This window comes from Anas acuta, chromosome 6, assembly GCF_963932015.1.
Source record: "Anas acuta chromosome 6, bAnaAcu1.1, whole genome shotgun sequence".
NCBI lineage: Eukaryota > Metazoa > Chordata > Aves > Anseriformes > Anatidae > Anas > Anas acuta.
This window is the reverse complement of record NC_088984.1, coordinates 364,838-385,422: the sequence shown is the minus strand read 5'-3', so window position 1 is coordinate 385,422 and position 20,585 is coordinate 364,838. Positions and strand designations below refer to the sequence as shown.

At 35.1% G+C, this 20,585-nt stretch overlaps 1 protein-coding gene across 24 annotated transcripts in view; it reads right to left on the bottom strand.

The window, feature by feature from the left end:
* Positions 1–779: 779 nt before the first annotated feature.
* Positions 780–20,585, bottom strand: part of BAZ2B (bromodomain adjacent to zinc finger domain 2B) — a 130,302-nt gene continuing 110,496 nt past the window's right edge. For 18 of the 24 annotated variants that reach the window (XM_068686850.1, XM_068686826.1, XM_068686828.1 and 15 more), the window contains 13 exons: positions 17,854–18,097; positions 15,881–15,943; positions 14,522–14,666; positions 12,367–13,034; positions 11,556–11,832; positions 11,228–11,383; positions 10,590–10,750; positions 9,375–9,685; positions 8,854–8,989; positions 6,785–6,931; positions 4,369–4,634; positions 3,473–3,616; positions 780–2,248 (listed from right to left, as the gene is read on the bottom strand). In XM_068686850.1, coding sequence (XP_068542951.1) covers positions 2,095–2,248; positions 3,473–3,616; positions 4,369–4,634; positions 6,785–6,931; positions 8,854–8,989; positions 9,375–9,685; positions 10,590–10,750; positions 11,228–11,383; positions 11,556–11,832; positions 12,367–13,034; positions 14,522–14,666; positions 15,881–15,943; positions 17,854–18,097 — 2,872 coding nt within the window. In that variant the 3' untranslated portion in view covers positions 780–2,094. The remainder of the gene's footprint in view (positions 2,249–3,472; positions 3,617–4,368; positions 4,635–6,784; positions 6,932–8,853; positions 8,990–9,374; positions 9,686–10,589; positions 10,751–11,227; positions 11,384–11,555; positions 11,833–12,366; positions 13,035–14,521; positions 14,667–15,880; positions 15,944–17,853; positions 18,098–20,585) is intronic. The other 6 variants (XM_068686836.1, XM_068686838.1, XM_068686839.1 and 3 more) reach the window with 3 other exon arrangements.

Sequence of the window (20,585 nt, the reverse complement as noted above, 5' to 3'; positions counted from 1 at the left end):
TTATAATTGAAATCTTCCGAAATGTGATGAAGAGGAAAGCCATGAAGCAGTCATTGGTAGAGCTAGTGTTAGAATGCAAGGCTGCTTTAATATCCAGATGTGATTTTTTTTTTTTATTATATGTAACACCGGTTCTTCTAGCAAGACTTCAGAAAAGAAAAATAACATTCAACAAGATGTTCTGGAGAGGGCAACAGAAACCAACAAAAATTTTATTAAAAAACAGATACTCTCTCAGCAGAGGGAGAAAATATAATGGCAAAGGGATATAAGAAAAAAAAAAAGACTAAAGCTCAAACTTGGCAGGCCTAATTTAAAATATAAAAAAAATTACTTGTCAAGGGAGCTTTAGGTACTGGGGCTCCGCAGCACTCATCTACAATTCTACTTTCTTTAGTCAGAACAATGATTATGACTCATGCCCTTCTACAGACCAAAAAAACCCAAACCATATAATCATCATTGCTTTTAAGGAACATTACATGTGGTACGTATTTACATTACTGTTGTTACAGTGTGAATGCACGTGATAAGCAGGACTGGCAGAAAGAGGTCAAACACTAGGCAGCCAACTGGTTACACCTAAAGGCCGCATCATCTTTGCTCATTCAAGTAGGTGGTAGAACTGCTACTCTGCCTGGCAATTGCTTCAAGTTACCATTAAAAGGCCAGGAGAATTAGATGCATCAAACAAACAATGTTAAATGAAAGACTCCCAAGATATTATTAAAAACATTCCTGTATACGCAGGATTTGAAATATTAAAATCGCCAAGAAAATCTGGTTTGCAAAACAGTCGTTTATTGTATCCGTGCCACACATACTAGTGTAAAATAACACTCCTAAAAAAAGGGAAAAAATGAAAAAAGAAGAGGAATGCTACCTTTCCACAACATTTCTTTTAAATAAAATTTCAAGTACTCTTACATTAGTACAAAAAAAAAAAAATTCTATCTGCCCCAACAGGCCACCACAACACACAGTAGATAAAACACAGTGGTTACGAATGTCTTTTTTGTTATTTATGGGGCAAGGCAAATGGAGAGGAATGTTTCTATGAAAAAATACTGTGTGCGTAGGAAATCGTCACAATTTTATTCCACATGAATACAAATGATTATACTTGAAATTGAGGCCGTGGTGGCTTGAAATTATGTAACAAAATAGAAAAATGGAAAACTAATATCCCCTACACCCTGTTTTGAAGGCAGGCACTACCAAGATTAAGGAGACTCCACAGTGTTGGTAGAGGATAATTACTGTACAAGCCATATAGCTGTAATTATCTTAAGACTAAAATAAAATGCTACTGTCCTCCTAAGGCATAAACAATAATGTCTGCAAACAATATGTACACATCATACATATTTAAAACAAGACTTAATATAAACAATAATGAACAGTATATACATGTCTCAATTTTTTCTTCACTGTCTTGAAATACAATTTAACTACACAAGTGATGCAGCAACATATATATAAATGTACTTGTAACTCTACAGTAAAGTTTAATTTTTAGTGCTTTTACAGCACATCAGTGTAAACAGTTTCACTTGGCTTTGTTTTATATCTTAAAACATTCCTTGTTGTATTTTCAAGATTTAAAGCAATTTTCTAATTCTTCCTTTTCACAGAAAACGAAGATTCTGGATGTTGTATAATCATAAATAATTCATAAAATTAAATACATTCACTAAAAAATAAACTACAAAGTAAAAAAATGAAAAATAGATATTTATTGAAAGGGAAAAAGAACCATTTCCCCAAGTAGAGCTCTGGTGGTTGAATATTCAGTGCGTTTTGATATATTTTAAATTGCTATTGCACTATAACACCCCTTTCTTTGAAATTCTTTGGGTGTGCTTCCCTGTTCTACCTAAATTAGTTTGTTAAAACATACAAACCAATAACCAAGGGGCCATGGTTGCTGTAGGAATGAAGCTTTTAGAACTCGTATCACTCTTTTGTGATATTTTTAAGGAAAGAGAACAGTCATTAGTTACGCGCACGTGCCTTGCACTTTCATGTTACTACAGTTCACATTGCTGGTCTTATCAGTCCTCATTTAAAGGAGAAAAATGAGTTCTGGTAACTTCAGCTCAATTTGAAAATCTCTGTCCATTTTTTTTCAAAATATTTCCTCATGTTGTGACCAGCCCTGCCTATGTCAGAATCGTCTTCATTAAAGGTTTCACAGTTGTCAAATACAAGCCTGACATCTAGCGAAAATGCCTCAAGATTAGGGTACCTGAAAGAAGAAAAAGGTAAATGACTTTTGGAACAGTGACAGCCAAAGGAGAAAAATACTTCAACTACATGAAAAAGCACTCAACATCAGTGAATTTATAACCAGTCACAGAATGCTAAATGAATAAATTATACCTTTAACTTTCTCTTTCACTGTTGTTTTTGTTACTGTACTAAAAAAAAATTTAAGGTAGAATTTCAATTCTATATTGGAAAACAAACTTTTTTTTTTCTTTAATTAGCTGCCATTTTCCCTTTAACAGTTTTCTAGTGAAAATACTATGGGTATTTTCCACTTAATTCATCTTTCTCTTGGGTTTAAGCCCTTTCAAAGGAAGTGTTGAGTACAGCTGCATTTACCCAAAAGAGGAACCTTCAGGTGTATTGGCTGAGATTAGGCTGCCTTGATTAATCCCGTAAAATTGTCTTTTTTTTTTTCTTACCCTGAACACACACGGTCCAAATAGCATTCCAGTATTCAGAGCAATTGTTAAAAAGAAATACAGTAGAAGTCTCAAGTCTACCAATAGGCATGTGGAATATATTACGCTCTCAGGCATAAGGAAGGAAAAATCTCGAGATTAAAAAGCCCTTTGTGTCATCCCAGGAAACTAGCTTTGCATGGTGCTGACAGATGCTGAAAAGGGTTCATTGTTTTCTTTATGGGTGACAAAGTCTTCTTTGGTGTTGGAGAGTCATAAGAGTACTGGGATGTAATAAGGAAGGAAGGAGAATGGAAATATAAAAAATGTAAGGGCAGTATCATCATCTTTGTAAGAAGTTGTGCAGTCTAATTCTAGGACTAGAAAATTATCAACTGCCATTACCAGAATGTTACCCCACAACAGTGGTACCAATTCACTCCAACACACTACAGCATTATTTAAAGGGACTCCATTAGCTTAAAGACCACACAGCTAGAAAAGTTATTCCTGTTGACTGATTTTGTGCATTTAACGCGGCAATTCTGTTCTTTTTCTTGTGAAGTCAGTTCCACAGGTCCTTCCATCTGTCATGTTATTTCAGCTTAGATACGGCAAAGACAGACCTTAGCAGTTACGAATTTTTGAATGGAGAGAGGTGCCAGAGAAGGCACATAAAAATAGTTGACTTTTTTTTTTTTAAATGTATCGTATTTCAAGTCAGCATAGCCTTTTAAAAGTTTTGCTGAATATTTAAACATTTTCTTAAAATGTAAAATAAAATTTTAAATACTTTTACTTACTGTCCACTAGTTAGCTTGTCTCTAATGGTGGAAAAGTCCATAGGTTTTTTAATAACTTTCTTATAACCAGGAACAAGTTTCAAGTTTACAGGAAGTAAGAAAGGCCAGGCATCTTCGTGAGTTTCCAATTCTGAGAGAATCATGCTGAATAAAATAAGGATTTAAATCAACATTTTTAAACTGCTCACATATTCACAAAGGTTGTTCACTGTTCCATAAATTCACCACATGCTGTGAATAGGTTCACTCTACAAAAGGAAAACACTTATATTCTGTGCCCTCTGCAAGGCACAAACAGTCTGACAGATAACTGACTATTCAGGGTAGTGTTTAGTTCTCTCCAAGAAACTGATGCAAGAGGAATTATCTGTGCAACTTCAATAGTTTGAACCTTAATAAATGATTTGCAACTTGATTAAACAGATTCTAATACTAGCTTTCTAAAACCACAGAGAGGCTAAACTACATCACTTTATACTGACCAGAAACACTTAAAAAAAGGTGCTTTTCTATTAATATCTCATCCTCTGTAAAATGCAACAATGCTTTTCAGACATGGCGGATAATCATCTTCAATACAATTAAGAAAGCTGTCAGTACCACAGCTCTCAGGTTTCTTCTTACTCCTGGAAGGGCATGGAGGAGTAAATTTCATAGACCACTCTCTACCATTAAGTACTTTCCTCTTGGGCTTCATTGTCAAACACAGCAATTACTCCAGCAAGCACGAAAAATCCTGTACATCTACAGTCAAACCATCACAGCATGGGTGGAGACGCATGACAGAATAGGGTTTTTGTTCCCCAAAACACAAGTAAGCGTAACAAGGCACTACTGGCTTCAACAACACATACCATACTTTAGAATTTGTAACTTTATAAATAAGCAGATCATACCTGCATATAGCCAGGTCCTTGGAATCATCTCTTTTAGGTTTCTTAATAGCAGTGAAATTTTCTTGCTTTAGTTGGCTTACAGAAATATTTTCATCCATTTTCCTTTTTTTAGCATCTGTTTTTCCTCTTTTTAAGGAGGTGCTTGTAGTTGCAGAGTCTTCATCTTCTGTATCTCCTGCTAAAGACAACTTCCTGCTTTTCTTTTGCTCATTACTTTTTTTCCCTTTCATTTGAAGTTTTTTTATTTTTAGAGTTTGACCGCTTGCCTATAATAGAAAAAAAAACAGGAATAAGCAACAGCCAAGAAGTTCTGACAGCGTAAAAGCACCTGACTTTCAGGATGGTAAGGCAATACCTCCTAACAAACCAGGCTGATCCAGTTTTAGGAGAAGTATTTGTCTATTCTTAAAAGACTGATATAACCATAGTTAAAACTCTACATTCATTTTCAAGTAGCCACATTATTTTTAGGATATGCAGAAAGAGCTTTGAAAAAAGTCAGTGGAGTGGAAGGATCAATTAATTTAAAGATTAAAAGCTGTGAAAATAAAAGATACGAAAAACGTAATTAGTTTGACTTTAAGATAACTACAGCAGAACCTAAAAGGAGTATGAAAATAAAAGAATGGTATAAACAAGTTGAAATAAGGATTATTATTCAATCAAATATAAAAATATTTACAGACGACAATGTGAAACTAAGGGTACATTTTTGGCATTGATTGTAATTGGCAAGGCAAAAAATGTGGTTGGTTTGTAATTAATTTGTCATCTGATCTGTAACATGGAAAATGTATGTTGTGTGTAGAATTACTTTTCCTTAATAGAGAACACTAGAATGTAAATAACAGCACTCAATTAATGCCATTCTGTATCACTTGTGTATATTCTTGGTCCAAGGACAGAAAACCAGTCAAAGATGTCTGTTTATACAGAAATTGAAGAGGAATTCTTAATTTCAGCCATTTGGATAAAAATGAAATGTAAGGCAATGAGATCAAATCAATTGTGAATATCTAAAGCCTGACTTGGAAATATTCTCTATTAACTCCTCATAGGTGGGAATGGAAAGTGGTTAATGGCTGCCTCATTTTAGACGAGAAAAAAAAATTGAATTCAATTAGAACAGCACAGTTTGTATCTAATCTTATGCAAAACTGTTTCAACGTTTTGCAAATATATATTCAATACACTTTTAAGTTCGCCTGAAAATTAACTTTAGATATCTTATACCTTTACATCTCCAACTTTCATCCAATTTTGTGACAGAAAAAAAAAGAGAAAAAAGTTACTCTGTCATACTAAAAATGATAATTATTTTAAGGAAAGAAAAAAAGCATGTGTTCCATCCCATAGTATGATAGGATAATTTCTATCCTTATAACAAGGTAAACTGCAATATGATCCCATGATAACTACAGGAAAAAGCTACAGAACGAGTTTAGCTCTAAGTACTATACAATCAACCATGAGCTGTTTTCATTATTTGGGTTGCACATAATTATTTCAAAAACAATCTGTCTTCCTTATTACTTAGTGAAAGATGCATAAAAAGAAGGCCACATTGACAATACTTGGAGAACACAGAAAGTTGAATACTATAGTGAGATATTATATATAATATACTGTAATATAGTATATATACTATATATACTTTTATATACTATATAGTATATATACTATAATATAGTATATGTACTATATATGTAATTTCTACATTAAGATTACTACAGTAATATTTTTATTATAAAGTAATATTTTACTATAGTAAAATATTTCTTCAGTTACAGTATTCACAGGTCATGGCAGAAACATAAGAATGAAAAAATTTAGCAAAAACTGCATTTAATTTCAGGACTACGTACAGAAGGGAAAGACTGTGGATATTTAACAATACTACCTACTAATTCAGTCATTAACTATCTTAAAGTTCTTTTTAGACTATTTTTAATGGAGGAGAAGAACACACATGGAACATACACAGCCTCTCTCTCAAATGCACTGTGGTGCATCAAAAAAGTAAAACTATTCTTTGCTGTAAAAAGGCCGATTTACTAGGTGTTTTTTCTGTTGTTGGTCTTTTCAAATACAACCAAAGACACTGGTCTGTCAACTCTTCCCAATTAAGCTCTAAAAGACAAGTGCTGAAAAGTATTACAAAAGAAAAAAGCTGGCATTGAATCGGCAAGAAAATTCTGTATGTACTTGCATCAAAATCTAAAATTTAAGACAAACTATAGTAACTTTTGTTGCCATTGAAATCCTAGTTAAATAAAACTATGTCTCATATTAGTTAGAGCCCAATACAAAACATATAGATAATTATTTTTGTTGAAAAAAGCACCAGTAGACGTACAAACTCTAGCATCTATTAAAAGGACACTATATGTCACTTCACCTTTATGGTTAGCATTACCTTTGCTATGCAGGCAGGACAAAACCAGTCACCATCTGGTATCGTAGTGATCTTGGGTCTGTGGCAGTATGTATGACAGCCTTTATCACAACCATCACAAAGCAGCAGCAGTTCCTCATTATCTCCCTTTCGACATATTTGGCAGTACTACAACACATAGAAAATTGCTTCCATTGAATTTTTAAATTTTGAAACACAGGAATGGTACCTAAATTGCACTTCCCCTTCTAACACACAAATTCACTCTGAAAATTATTTTCCTTTCATTTTACCACAGAGTCGGGTAATAATCACATTTGTGAAGGAATATATATTTAGTGTGCGAGGAACTAATCTATAAGCTAAAGGGAAGCACATTTGAATATTCATTGTAAGTTAGGTGTCCTCCAGTATAAAAAAACTCTGAATACTTTTTATATTCAACTTATGTCAATGGGAAGTAAAGCTGTCTTATACCTATCAAAATTACTTGACCCACACGTACTTTCCCAGTCTCTTCATTTATGCCCATGCTGCATACGTAAGTTACTCAATGCATTGCATTAATTTATATTTTACATTTAAAAAGTATTTTCAATTAATAATTGGTAAGGATCTTATCCAAAGACACCATGAGCAAACTCAGTTATGCAAACCAATTGTGATCTGAACACTCCCTGAAATTCACACTAATATCTAAAAATATCTAATGTGTCATCATTTTCCTTACAAGCATTGAGTGGTTTTGACACTCTTCTATACCTGGACTTCTTTTTCAGAAACTTAAAGATCTCCATTTTTTTCACCAAGTATTTACATTTACTATGCAATTCATTGCCTAGAACATTTCAATCACATTGAGAATAATATTGCACATTTTTTTCTGGTTAATAAATTACTACACCTTGAAACATTCAACTGCCTTTCACCTGCTCTTAAATTGATAAACTTTGTTCTAAAGATACAGCCTTAAAGCTAAAAATACATAAAATTAAAGAGACACCCCTACATGATGATTTTTACGTAAATCATCCTTTAATTGTCCAGATGTAATTCACATCAATGTAGAACTCGCAGAAACTAAAAAAATACAGAACTTGCAGAAATTAAAAAAATAGGGCAAACACTGATAATGAAAGAATCACTTTTGCCACTGTGTAGCACTGGCCATACTTAATTATATCACAAAGCTCATCTTAATTCCAACCTTAAAGATCATCTAATTCCAACCCTCCTAGACACAGACACCTTCATCTGTATCAAGTTGCTCAAAGCCCCATCCAACCTGGCCTTAAACACTTCCAGGGATAGTGTTTATATAGCAAATGAAGCTGAGTTTCAACAATAGTGCAATAACTGGAGAAATATCTTTACACAATACCATTTCAACAGCAATTGATTTTAATTATGAAAATTCTTCCTATCACCTTTGCTGTAGTAATATTACATTTTTGCTTTCAGAAATTTGAGGCTCAACAGTCCATGCAAATTTTGATACATACATTTTGCATGCCTTCTCTGTATATGCGATTAACATGGATCTACTTGTTAAATGGGCATGCGTACAAGGAAACGGTTATCTCAGGCTGTTTGCTCAGACACTTGCCCGATTTGTATGTCTAGTTGTTGAAGTGTACATGCAAAGCGGCCACACATTTGGAGCATCTCAGCTTCCTGAAAAATGAAGTCCCTAACTGGGATATGCGATTCTGAACCACCATAAAGCTTATGCCATGGATGAGATTGGAAATATTTCATTGGATAGGTTATCTTCCATGAGATGAAGCCACAAACTACTCTTTTTTACCTGAATGTTAATTACAAAGAATAATTACTATCTTACATGTAACAAACTATTATAAAAGCTTTTCATCTTAAGAATTTAATGTTATTAGTTTGGAAAGATGGAGAAAATCCATTCTGGTATTCACTTGTGCACAATGTACAGTTTAACTGTATTAAGTTTTACAGACTGTAATAAGAAATACATTAGTCATGGTATCTTGAAATACCTAAGATGGGAAAGCATGATACAGCAAAATTTGTTCAGTTACAGTATTTTATTTTTTTTTTAAATGAAAAACACTTACGACTTTCATAATTGATTTTTCCCATGCTATCGATTTCTGTAACTGCTGAATGCACAGAGCTACTTGTGCAGCACTGCGCGCTTCTGACAATGCCCTTCTCCATACCCTTAGACCTGGAGCAATATCCTCTTCAGCTCTGCATTGAAATATAGAGAAATTAGGTTGGTCACATCTGTGTTTGCTGATGTTTAAACGTGGAACAATCATTATCACACCGAAAGCCAAGCAATGACAAAACATACACAGCCAATAAGTATAAGGCTTAAGCAACTAAATCTGATGTAGTGCACAGACTGTGGCTACGTGCCTCAAAGCTTAATCACAACCAGTTAAATGTAAGATAACTTTGCAAGATTATCAACAAACATAACAAAAAATATCTTTACAAAGCACCATGCAGAATAGCATGATCCATATGGATCACAGACATACAAGAAAGTACATAGATAACAGGCAATAGAAAATAGGCTCCAATTAGCAAAGAAGCACAATAATTTTTCAAGTTAATCTCAAAAACCTACCCGTCACCATCACCACTAATGGATGGTGCAGGAGCAGGGACAGTAACTGTGCCCACATTATCCAGTTTGATCTGAATGGTGGTACTTAAGGGGCTCTTCAGATACCTTCGCTCAATGTTCCGCTCCAAGTCAGCAAGCCTGGTTACAGCTATATCTAGAGGGTTGTCACTCTTCCGCTCTAGAGAGCTGGTACTGCCTTCTCCGCCTCCAGCACAATCCCCATCGTGCTTCTTGTGCAATCTAGTAATTGACTTATGTTCATGATATACCAAGTCTTCTCTTTCTGATGCAGGTTCAGGACACAGCCAGCCCTATGTTAACAGAAAGGTTTGTGCATTTATTGGTTGCTATTAACTTTGTGTAAATAGAGGAACTGTTTTACAGATTCAGATTAAATAATTGAAGTTGTTTCCAGTACATCTTGGTTACTTGTAATCCATCTGCAGAGAAACTTTCCAAAATCTTCAGAGAACTAAAATAATTAATCAAAATCATACAAGCATTACCAGACTTCCTGAAGATACTTTCCTGCAACAGTCTGCATTCTTATCTCCATTCAAAGCATCCTGTTCTACTAGTCGAAACATGACAGTAGGTCTATCTGTTCAGTAGTCTCAGAAGAGGGTATCAATTGGTCACAGAGAACTAGCATCTACTCACAGAACATACCACATCCAAAACACATCTGTACCAAACATACTCAGTCTGGTGTCATCGACACTGGAAAAATTCCAAGTTGTAATGACAGCCAGTCAATTCTTAACTCTTTTACACTAACAACCCATTTACTGCATTCTCCATGACTCTACAATACTCAGGCAAGGTATTATGATGTATTTGCAGGCTTTTCTGAAATCAGTAACAGCAACAATAACCCCAAAACAGACAGAACAGTGGCAAAACCCATTATAATTAAAATGATCTAAATGCAATGAAATCTTGGCATTCAGAAAAGGTTATCATAAAAGGGACACTGTCAAAGAACACTCTGCAGGGGTAGCGACTCTGACCCATCTTCTTCAGCTGAAGATTTAACTGCAATGAAATGTCTGAAATGCAAATATCCATGACACTGCTGCAGTGGATTTTACTTGCAATTACAGATGAATGAGAAGGCACTTACCAACAATAAAAGGATTGCTACTACCTACTTTAAATTCTTGCCACTTCAGTAACATTATTTTAATGAGACATTTTACTAAAAGTTGGTTTTACCTTAACTTGCAAACTAGCTGATGCAACTCTCCTCTCTAGATCTTCCACCTGCTGAAGAATAGCCAGATCCATCTCCATTGCTTGTTCTTCTACTGACCAGTTTTCCACAACATCTCGAGTTACCTGGTTATCTTCATTTTCATTGATATCAATAATTGCAACTGCATTTGAGAATCATATTTTATTAAATTATTATCATAATTTCCCCTGAGTAAATTCAAACTGATTTACCTGTCAGTCCAATTAAACGTTGAAGAACTGTTATAAAAGTGCATGACTTAAAATACCCAATCTGACAACCAACTTCAGCACGTTGTCAAGCTTGCAATTTAAAGACAAGGGTAAGCGAAGGCTGAGGTATATTGTTACAGAGACAAAAAAAAAAAAAAAAAAAAAAAAAAAAAAGCTTGAAATGATTACCAGCACTTAGGCCACTAGAGGAATTTATATTAAATGGGATTTCTCCAACACTGGAACTTTCCAGAACAAGGCTGTTAAAAAGGCATCTATAATGAGACCTTTACATTTTTTCTGGCTGCCACTCCGCCTCTGTATCTAAACACATCTTGGAGAGTTCTCTGCAAGTCTTCTTATCTGGGACCCCAACAACATATGGAATATAAATACCAGTTACATACCATCCTTATTTTTCATGCAGGCCATAGTGATATAATCCATGTGTTTCTGTATTTGCTTTTGTAAGGCCTTTTCTCTTATTCCCCTGAGATGCAGCACTTTATGCAAAGATTTTAGTTCCTCGGGATCGGTAATCCTCCACCACCCATACTGCATTTCTAAATCAAGACAAGTACATATATAAGTATTTATATACTTTACAGGTGTTTTTAATGTGATAATAATCAGATTAGAGAAATCCAGTAGGGAAATTATAAAAAATAAACTGTAACAGCACAGTAGCACTAGAAATTATCGTTGAGACAATTCCATTTAATTAATCATACTTACCTTCTGGTATGGGTTTTGGGTTTGGGTAATCTACCGGCTTGGCTACGTCCACTGCTGTACAGGAAGCAGAAGCTACTTTTTCAGTCTGTAGTGCTGGTGATTCACTTTTACTTGTAGGAACACTAGACGTCAAGAACGGGTTACCATTTCCTTCTGATAATCCCAACCCTGATCCAATAGCAGGTAAAGGAGATGAAAATGGAACATTTGAAGTAAGAACTCCTGTAGACCATCCACAAAACTGAAGTCCCATTATAGGTAGTCCACTCTTCATCTGCTACACAGAAAATATTTTAACACAATCACAATCGGTATTTTTCAGTATTATCCAGAAACCTGCTTTATGATCAGGATGCTAATTCTCAAGCAGTAATCAAAACATAAAGGAGGCCTTTACTCAGTACTTTGAGTAGTTTAGGAAAAAAAAATACATTACAGTAATGTAATAATTCTTATTAGGATCCTGTGAACGCTTCAGGAAGAACAGCTTTTGAAGTGGGCAGGGTCAAATTTCTGAAATCTGTTTTTCATTTAATACCATGGACAATCCCTAAAGCCAAAATCAAATTTCTGAAATATACACACAAAATATCAGACATTAGTTTACGTCATCTTTTTTTTTTTTTAGTAAAAAAACTTCTAGTATCAAAAAACATCTGTGACATGGAACTATCTATTAACGTTTAGAAACAAGAAAAAAGAAAAGAAATGAAGACATAGTACCACTTTTGTGAAATAATTCATTTCAACAGAAATTCTGCAAAACAAACAAAGCAAATTCACACTACTTAAAACATAATTGTTTACTTACCTGTAGTGGTGGCAATGCAAAAGGACTTAATCCTGCTGGACTCTGTGCAGATGTTGAGCCCAGAAGAGGTGACGGAACAGGTGAAGGGGACTTTGATGATGGATGTGACTGAGGAGTAAGGGAAGTTGTAGTAGCTGGTGTATCTATATGGGTGACTGATATGTCATCACAGGGTATTCTCGGTAAAAGGCTGAACCACTGTCTGCTCTTCTCAGTAAGAGTCTTTAACAACTGATCACTTTGAATTAGTGGAGAATTGTAAAACTTTCCTGTCCCACTTGGAATAGGACTGAAAAGATTGTTAGAATCAGACTTCTCGTTGCCACTTTGTGATACACTGGGCTGAAGACTGCACAGAGAGTTTTGGGAGGTACTCTGATAGGATAACGTGCATCCATTTGCTGCACTGCCAGTAGGTTTTTGGGAAATAATGTCAGATTCAGGTGGCATTTTTGCTACCTCTAAGAGTTTGCTCAGTTTTGAAAATGATCCTGGCTTTTGTAAAAATAAATTGGTGTTGTCCTTTTCTTTCAGATCTTCCTTTCGCTCACAGTGAGTTGTATTTAAACAGTGTAATTTTTCTTCAGAGGTCTCAAATACCTCTTCTTTGATATGAATGCTTTCTACTTTTTTTAACTTCTCTTTTTCTTTTGCAATTTCTTCTAGACCTAAAATTGTACAAAGAACACATGTGAAATACAACAGACCAAATAATTTAACCATTTTTATCAACTTTGTTATATAAGCAACGATTTATTTTTTACCTCCCTGCATGCTAGATTGCAAATTCCCCCCCCCCCCCTTCTTTAAAGGAAATCATTTCTCACTTTACCCAAGGAAGCAAATACCAAAGCACATGCAAGTTCTCTTTGGTACCTGCTGTGCAGTTAAGTACCACACAAACATTCACTCATTTTGCTTCCCCCAGTGATAGAGGGAGAAGAGAATTAAATTGGAAAGGCAAAAGTTAGAGAAGTTGTGGGATAAGATAAAAACAGTTTAATAAGGAAAGCAAACAAACAAACTAAGCAACCAAAGGAAATAATGTGATTGCTCACCACCAGCTGACAGATGCCCAGCCAGTCCTCAAACAATGGCAGTCCCCACACCAACTCCCCCCTGTCCCCGTCCCCATCCCCCCCCCCTTTTATTGCTTAGAATTATATCATATGATATGGAATATGCCTTTGGCCTGTTAGGGTTTGGGGTCAGCTGTTCTGGCTGTGTCCCCTCACAGCTTCTTGTGCACCACCTAACTCACTGGCAGGGAGCTTGAGAAACAGAATAGGCCTTAACTGTGTCATCAGTGCTTAGCAAGAACTAAAACATTACTTTCATTACAAATCCAAAACATATCACCATCTGAGCTACTATGAAGAAAATTAACTCTGTCCAAACCAAACCAGAACACAGATACATATCGAATCTTTAAACACAGAATATTCTGTTTATTTGTACCAAAAAAAAATCTACTGAAAATGATAGAAAGAAATTAATATCCATATATTCCGTGGTTGTCGTAGCTTTCATATGCAGAGTTCACTGCCACAGAGAAATAACTACAATTGTGGAATCATTCAGTTGGAGAAGACCTCTAAGACTCTACATAGCCCAACTTTTAACCTCGTACTGACAAGTCCACCACTAAACCATGCTAGGTTCTACATTTCTTGAAGCTCTACATTTCTTGAAGACCTCCTGTGATGCCGATGACAACCAGGGCAGTCTATTCCAATACTTCACAACCCTTTCAGTAAAGAAAATTCTCCTAATATCCAACCCAAACCTCCCCTGGCACAACTTGAGTCCATTCCTCCTCATCTTATTACTTAGTGCCTGGGAGAAAACAATTCAGAAAGAAAAAAAGAAAAAAAAAGTATGTATATATGAACACTTATTTGACTTATTTGACTAACACTATATTGACTAATGATTAATCCTCATTTTGAAATAAATATTAACTGTCTCACAACCAGGAAGGTAGCATCAGAAAGCGCCAAATGAGTCCAAGAGGTTTACTGACAGTTACCTCTTTAGCCTCTGGTTGTAGGTAAAGCCTTAAGACTTCACTACACAGAAATATTGCCTACAGAGACTGGTAGCATGTCTTGGCAAGGTATGCCCTGACATGACATTATTCTTTAATGCTTCTTACCTTCACCACTTTCCATGCCTTCTACAAAAATACCACCACACTGGGGCAGAATCCAATACCGGCGCCTGTAACGATCTTGACCAAACATCATTGAACGCAAACAGTGTGAAGCTTCAAATAATTTCTTTCTATACTGGCTTTGTTGCTGTTTTAAAAAAAGGAAATCACCATAATTGAATAGATAAAAAAACAACACACAACACAAAGCATCAACAACTTGTACAACAAAACATCTTCTGTCAGACTGAACAGAAATTCAGGAGTCACGTAAGTAGGCTCTTTTAGAGAAGATCTTTTTGCATGCTATGCGATATTCTACTCGCAATTGCTGCCTTCATTATTTTACTTAGAGAGATGCCTTTAAAAAAGGCAATCGTATTCTGATTCACCTTACGTTTATCAGCTTTCCTCTAAAAACACATTTTTTTAACGCTAGGGCCTGACTTTTAAACACAAACTCACACAACAAAAGGATCAATGTCAACATTGCTCAAGAACAACTGAAATCCGATCAATTAAGCAACAGTAAATACAGAGCACTTGAACATAGTCAACCAGGCTGTGCTACTGCAGCCACTGATGGGAAACTAATGAGATATTTTAACTGGTTCATTAAAGAATATTCAAACAGTTCTACGAGGGAAGACAAGAAGAATTTTAGTTCATTCATTCACTTTTTTCTCCACTAAATTAACACTGTTGGAAGTCAGGTGTAATTCTGGACTGCTAATTTTTTGCAATTTGGCACGAGAGAAGCCAGCAGACAAAGCTTTAAACATCATGTTTTCTGATAGAAAGAATAAACTTGTTAATAAAAAACATGGTCCATGAGTAGCCCAATCTACAACACTTTTTCTTCAAAATTTATGTTTCTCTTTCTATTCCATTATTTCTTCTCTATATATTTTATTTCTTTAAAAACCTGAAGCAAAGATAGATCTCTTTATTGGTCTGGAACATAGCTGTAGCAATTAGCTAACTATAGGAAGAAATGAGACCTGCAGTCATTTGCATAACGAAAAATACCATTGCTTCTTGTACACAAAGCTTTACGATCACTGTCTAAAATCGGAAGTTAGGTATGGCTAACAAAGATTTAAGATGTGCACAGATATCAATGACAGCTTTCTAAGCTTCTCTTGAGTCAAATCCACTAGTGCAACAGACAATCATTCTTTGGATTAAAGTCACGATTCAGATGTCATAAACAGCATCATCATGCACATTTTTAATAAATGAAAGCTGATCCTCAGTTCAATTTATATTAAGGCAGAGGGTGACGAAGGTGACGGCTTATAGTCCTACTCTTGACATTGAGCAATTAAATCTGAATTACAACTAAGATAGATGATCTCTCACCTTTGTCAGTTTTTCAATCTGCTTCTCTAGTTCTTCAACACTTGCTGTCTGGTCTCCATCATCCTATAATCACCAAATATACTGTCACATTAAATCTATTTCGTGATAAAATCATACTAACTCCATCCTACTAACGTTACAGTAGAAATGATGAAACAGAAAACGAGACATCAAATGTGACAGGCAAATCCTAAGGGTAAAAATGTTCAAATATTTTACATGTTGAATATAAATATAAATTGACAAGGAACAACATAACTGGAAAAAGACCTGTCTTTTTGAGTAGCATCAACTACTGCATATGCAGGAGAAAGCTGGTGGCCAAACGTTTGTTGAAAACTTTCTTTTACTGGAAGAGATAATTCAATTTTGTGCATAAACACTTAAAACTATAGAACTTAATCTAATTTCCTATGAAGTTTTTTGGATATTCAAGTTCACTTCAGAGTTTTTCACACATGAAATAATGTAACCTGTCAAAATTTTATCTATCAGTCTTTGGTCAGCGCAAAGCTGCATCTTATTTAAATGTCTACATGAAATTGCAGTCACTTAAACGGCAAATCTGCTGTAACATTTCCAGTATTAATCGTCTTAATTTTTGAAGAGGAACGCACCTGTGATTAAGCCTATTAGCCTATAAGCCTATTTCCCCCTCTTTCTTGTCACAGTTTAATATATTTGCCATTTACATAACAAGAATTTTAATTTAGTTCCAGAAAGACTTTGGGGATAACAGTGAGTTAAAAAAAAATCCTAGGAGCTCCAAATTACTTGCAACATAGGACACTGGTCTTCTATTTCATGGCTCTGTAAAAGAGTACCAGAGTGAAGCCATCTGAAATACCACATATAACACAAATGCAATGGAAATCTTTTTTTAAGAGGTATTTTAGAACTTCTGTTTGTGAGACGTGCAGTGCACCAAACTGTAAGACTGCATTTAAAAGAAACAGATTAGGAGAAGAATGTGAGATTAGATATGTAAATATTATCTATTTTAAATTCTAAAATATTAGTTTGTAAGAACATTGTGCTATACCTCTCAGGTGTTCTCTTTGATTCATACAAATTAGTTATACTCGTAATAAATTCTCATTAGTGGCAAAAAGGACAGTTCCTACACTAGAAACTATCTGGATTTCTAACGAAGAGTGTTTCCAAAGATTTGAGTTCCCACATTAGCATCACGTGCATGCACTCTTTGAACAGACATATTCACAGCACTCTTAAAACTTCAATGTGAACTTTAAAAACCGTACACAAATATATCAGAGATATATCATTTTCTGGCAAAGTGCAACACCCAGTGCTACAAGTTAGTATTTGGTATTGCATGTCTCCTTTATCAGTTTTCATGCAATACTACAGTGAAATTTGTGGACTTGTGGCACTTCTACAAAAAATTCACTTGGTCTGCAGTAGATAGAATTCAGCTCAACAAACTAAAAATATTTCAGTGATCCTTCCTGCATCTGACATTGGCTAGTAAAAATTTTATCATCAAATAAGTTGAGGAATGAAATGCACTTTCTCCAATACTCATTAACTTTGAAAAGTTAGGAAGAAGCACGCAGTAAAGTCACAGGCAAGTTTTATAACAGATAATGTTAAATTTAAGGTTACAATTCTTTACTATTTTGTTAATTAAAAAAGACCTTTATTTTCCACTAATGGAAACTTCAGTTATGCACGTTTGCTAAAAAATCTGTGGCTCTCAGGATCTTGTACAGTCTTGCAGAATTTCAGGAAAATTAAAATGAAGTCAAAACAAGCAGGAAGCTATCAATATATATGTACACACTCTGGAAAATAAACTTATTCAAAAAATTTAAAAACAATGGATGTAAACTATTTTTCCTTCATTCATATTTTAAGATTTTTGGGAAATAGTACCGTGTTGCAGAGAAACAGAAAGGAAACAAGTTTTAATTTACCAGTTAATTCTGTTAGAGTATATTTAAAATCCCCACCTCATCCTCACAAACTTCTGCCTTCTTTCCTTTCTTATCTTCTTTGTCCTCTTCATCCTCCTCATCCTCATCTGCCTGATCATCACTATCATCATCGTCATCATCATCATAGTCACTGTCCCCACCCTTTCGTCTGCGTTTGCGGCCTGGTGTTGGTGTTTCCAAAGACTGCTGTTCCTCTCCTATGTCACCACCTCCTGTAGTATCTCTTTTGCCAGTTTTTTTGGCATGAATGATTCTAAGCCTTTGAAAACATGACAAGGAGTGAAATTATGAAGCTTGTTTGTAGCATAAACATACCTTTCTTCCTTTGTGACTGAAAGTGAACCATACATTTTATATTCAAATTAGTTCTTCTGTTCTACAATGATACTATATTACCTGTTTATCGTCATTAACCAACAGGAAAAACAATCAAACTGCAGAAAGCCCTTAAACTTATTCAGTCCTGACCAGAATTTGTTTCTCCCAGGACTACTGTATTGCATAACCATTTAAAGGAAATGCAACACAAGTGTGGTTTTGAGAAGTGAGGAACAACAACTAGAAGAAATATTTCAATTTCTTTATCTCCTGTTTTATGCATTTAAGAGTATGATTATATAAAATACCTTCCCCATCCACCACCCACCACACCTGCCAAAGAAAAATTCCTAAGCTGGAAGTATGAAATTACTTACATTTGCATAGCAGCAGCATGGTTAGAGTATTTTTTTTAATTATTATTTCAGATTTTTATGTTTTTGTTGGTGGTGTGTTTGTTATTGTTTTGTTTTTTAATTTATATATTATTTTACTTCAGTACAGTCCTTTGATTCTTCTGTTTTTGGATACAGTTTCTCTTCTGAGAAACAGTAGCTACCTAAACTACTAGATTACTCCATCAAACCCTCATTTTTCCTTTTATGAAAGAAAAAGGAAACTTACATACCAGTAATTATGGTTGTTGTAGACCTTCTTCTTCTATAAAAACCCTATAAGACAAGATTCCACACAGCAAAAATTATAGTTCCACCTATCAGGAAGCTAGCAGGCAAACATGCTGAACCGCAGGAGGTATAAATAGCCAGGCCTAACCAGTCACTTATAATGCAGACCAAAAATGCAACTGTCTTAGAAGAGATTCATAAACGTGTAGAAAAGACAAAGATTTTATAAGAGATGGTTGGAAGAAGGTAGGATGGGAAAAGTAGAACGGTAACGACAAACACAATTACCAGTACGTAATTTTCCCTTGTCGCACTTCTCTCTCTTCCCATCCTACAACACAATATTCCATACAGCAAGTGGCTACAAATACAATGAGTGTTGTAGAAGTACTGGCTTCTTAGTTGATGTACACTGACAAATGTATCAGCTTTCTAAAACGCTGATAAAACCATGCCAGCACTCAACAGCACAGATTTTAATGAAGCTGTCTCTGCTCAACTGATAGAAGCGGTTTTTAAAAAGACTGTTGGCAAGAAATCGTCAAGGGGACTGCTATTTGCCTTAGAAATGTTTTGGATTTGTTTTTAATGTAGTGGTTTATCCACTGAAGAATTTATAAAGTTTTATGATTTTATTTTGCAATTAGTAATGGATTTTTAGCAACTTAGAACATTTTGGACAAAAGAAAATTGAAGCCTTCCAGTGACTTCGGAAGCAAGTACTATTTTTTCAGCTGTGGTGCAAAAAGCTTTAGTCTTACCAAATATCAACATTACTCGGTCTTCCACTGAATTATTTTATTTTAGAAAAAGATTTACTAGGGTAACTTCAGACCATCAAATCATCTTCAACTGGACTGGAAATTCCTGCCTATGCACAGAAATAAGTTATCAAACAAAGCCACGTTGAATGCTGCGTGACTGAACAACTTTAGAGACAAATTAGAAGAAGATAATCTGGGAAACAACTCAGTAAAAAAGCTGGCAGATAAGTTCAATGATCAACAAACACCCTCATTTATATACATAAAAGAAATGAGAACAAGTGAAGAAGGCTACTTTCACTGAAAGCAAAAATAGAGATAAAATACTGGAAAGCACCAAAGGAAGCCTGCATGACACTACAAATAAAGATAGATATGAATCAAAGATATCCTCCTTTTATAGCAGTACAAGCTCCCAAGGCAGCTGTCTGCATCCAAAGTAGCACACAGGAAAAAATCAATGAGAACGTAACTTCAAATAATGTTCAGAGTTGTCAAGAGGTGGCACAATTTTCCTCCTACTACCTACGGATATGGCTGAGAGAGGAAAACCTTCACTCAGAGAACTCTTTCATCTTCAACTCTCACGTACAGACTAATAGGACTTCTGTAACCAATGAAGGAATTACTAAGTCCATTGGCCTATAGAGAAGAACTGGCGACCCATCAAACACTCAGATATGTGACTTAAGCCGACGCTTTCCTAATCTGTAATGTTTACTAGATCATGGAAATAAAATTCCCCTTTTGAAAGCCTCCCCCATAATTTTTGTACGTGACATAATTATATTAACAAATAGCAAGGAAAAAAAAAAAGTATCACATTCTCTTAACACTGTTCATTTGGGGTCTCAAAAACGGAAAGTTTTCCAAATCAGAACTACCTCCTACCCAAATTCCAGGTGTAATTCCTACCCCTGTCTAACACTGCTTTTGGTTTACCCTTATTACTTACAACTGAGATGGCCTCATTGGAAAGAAATTAACAAGGAGAATGCCATAACACTGGCATGTTAAAAACAGCATCGTTGTCGCAAAA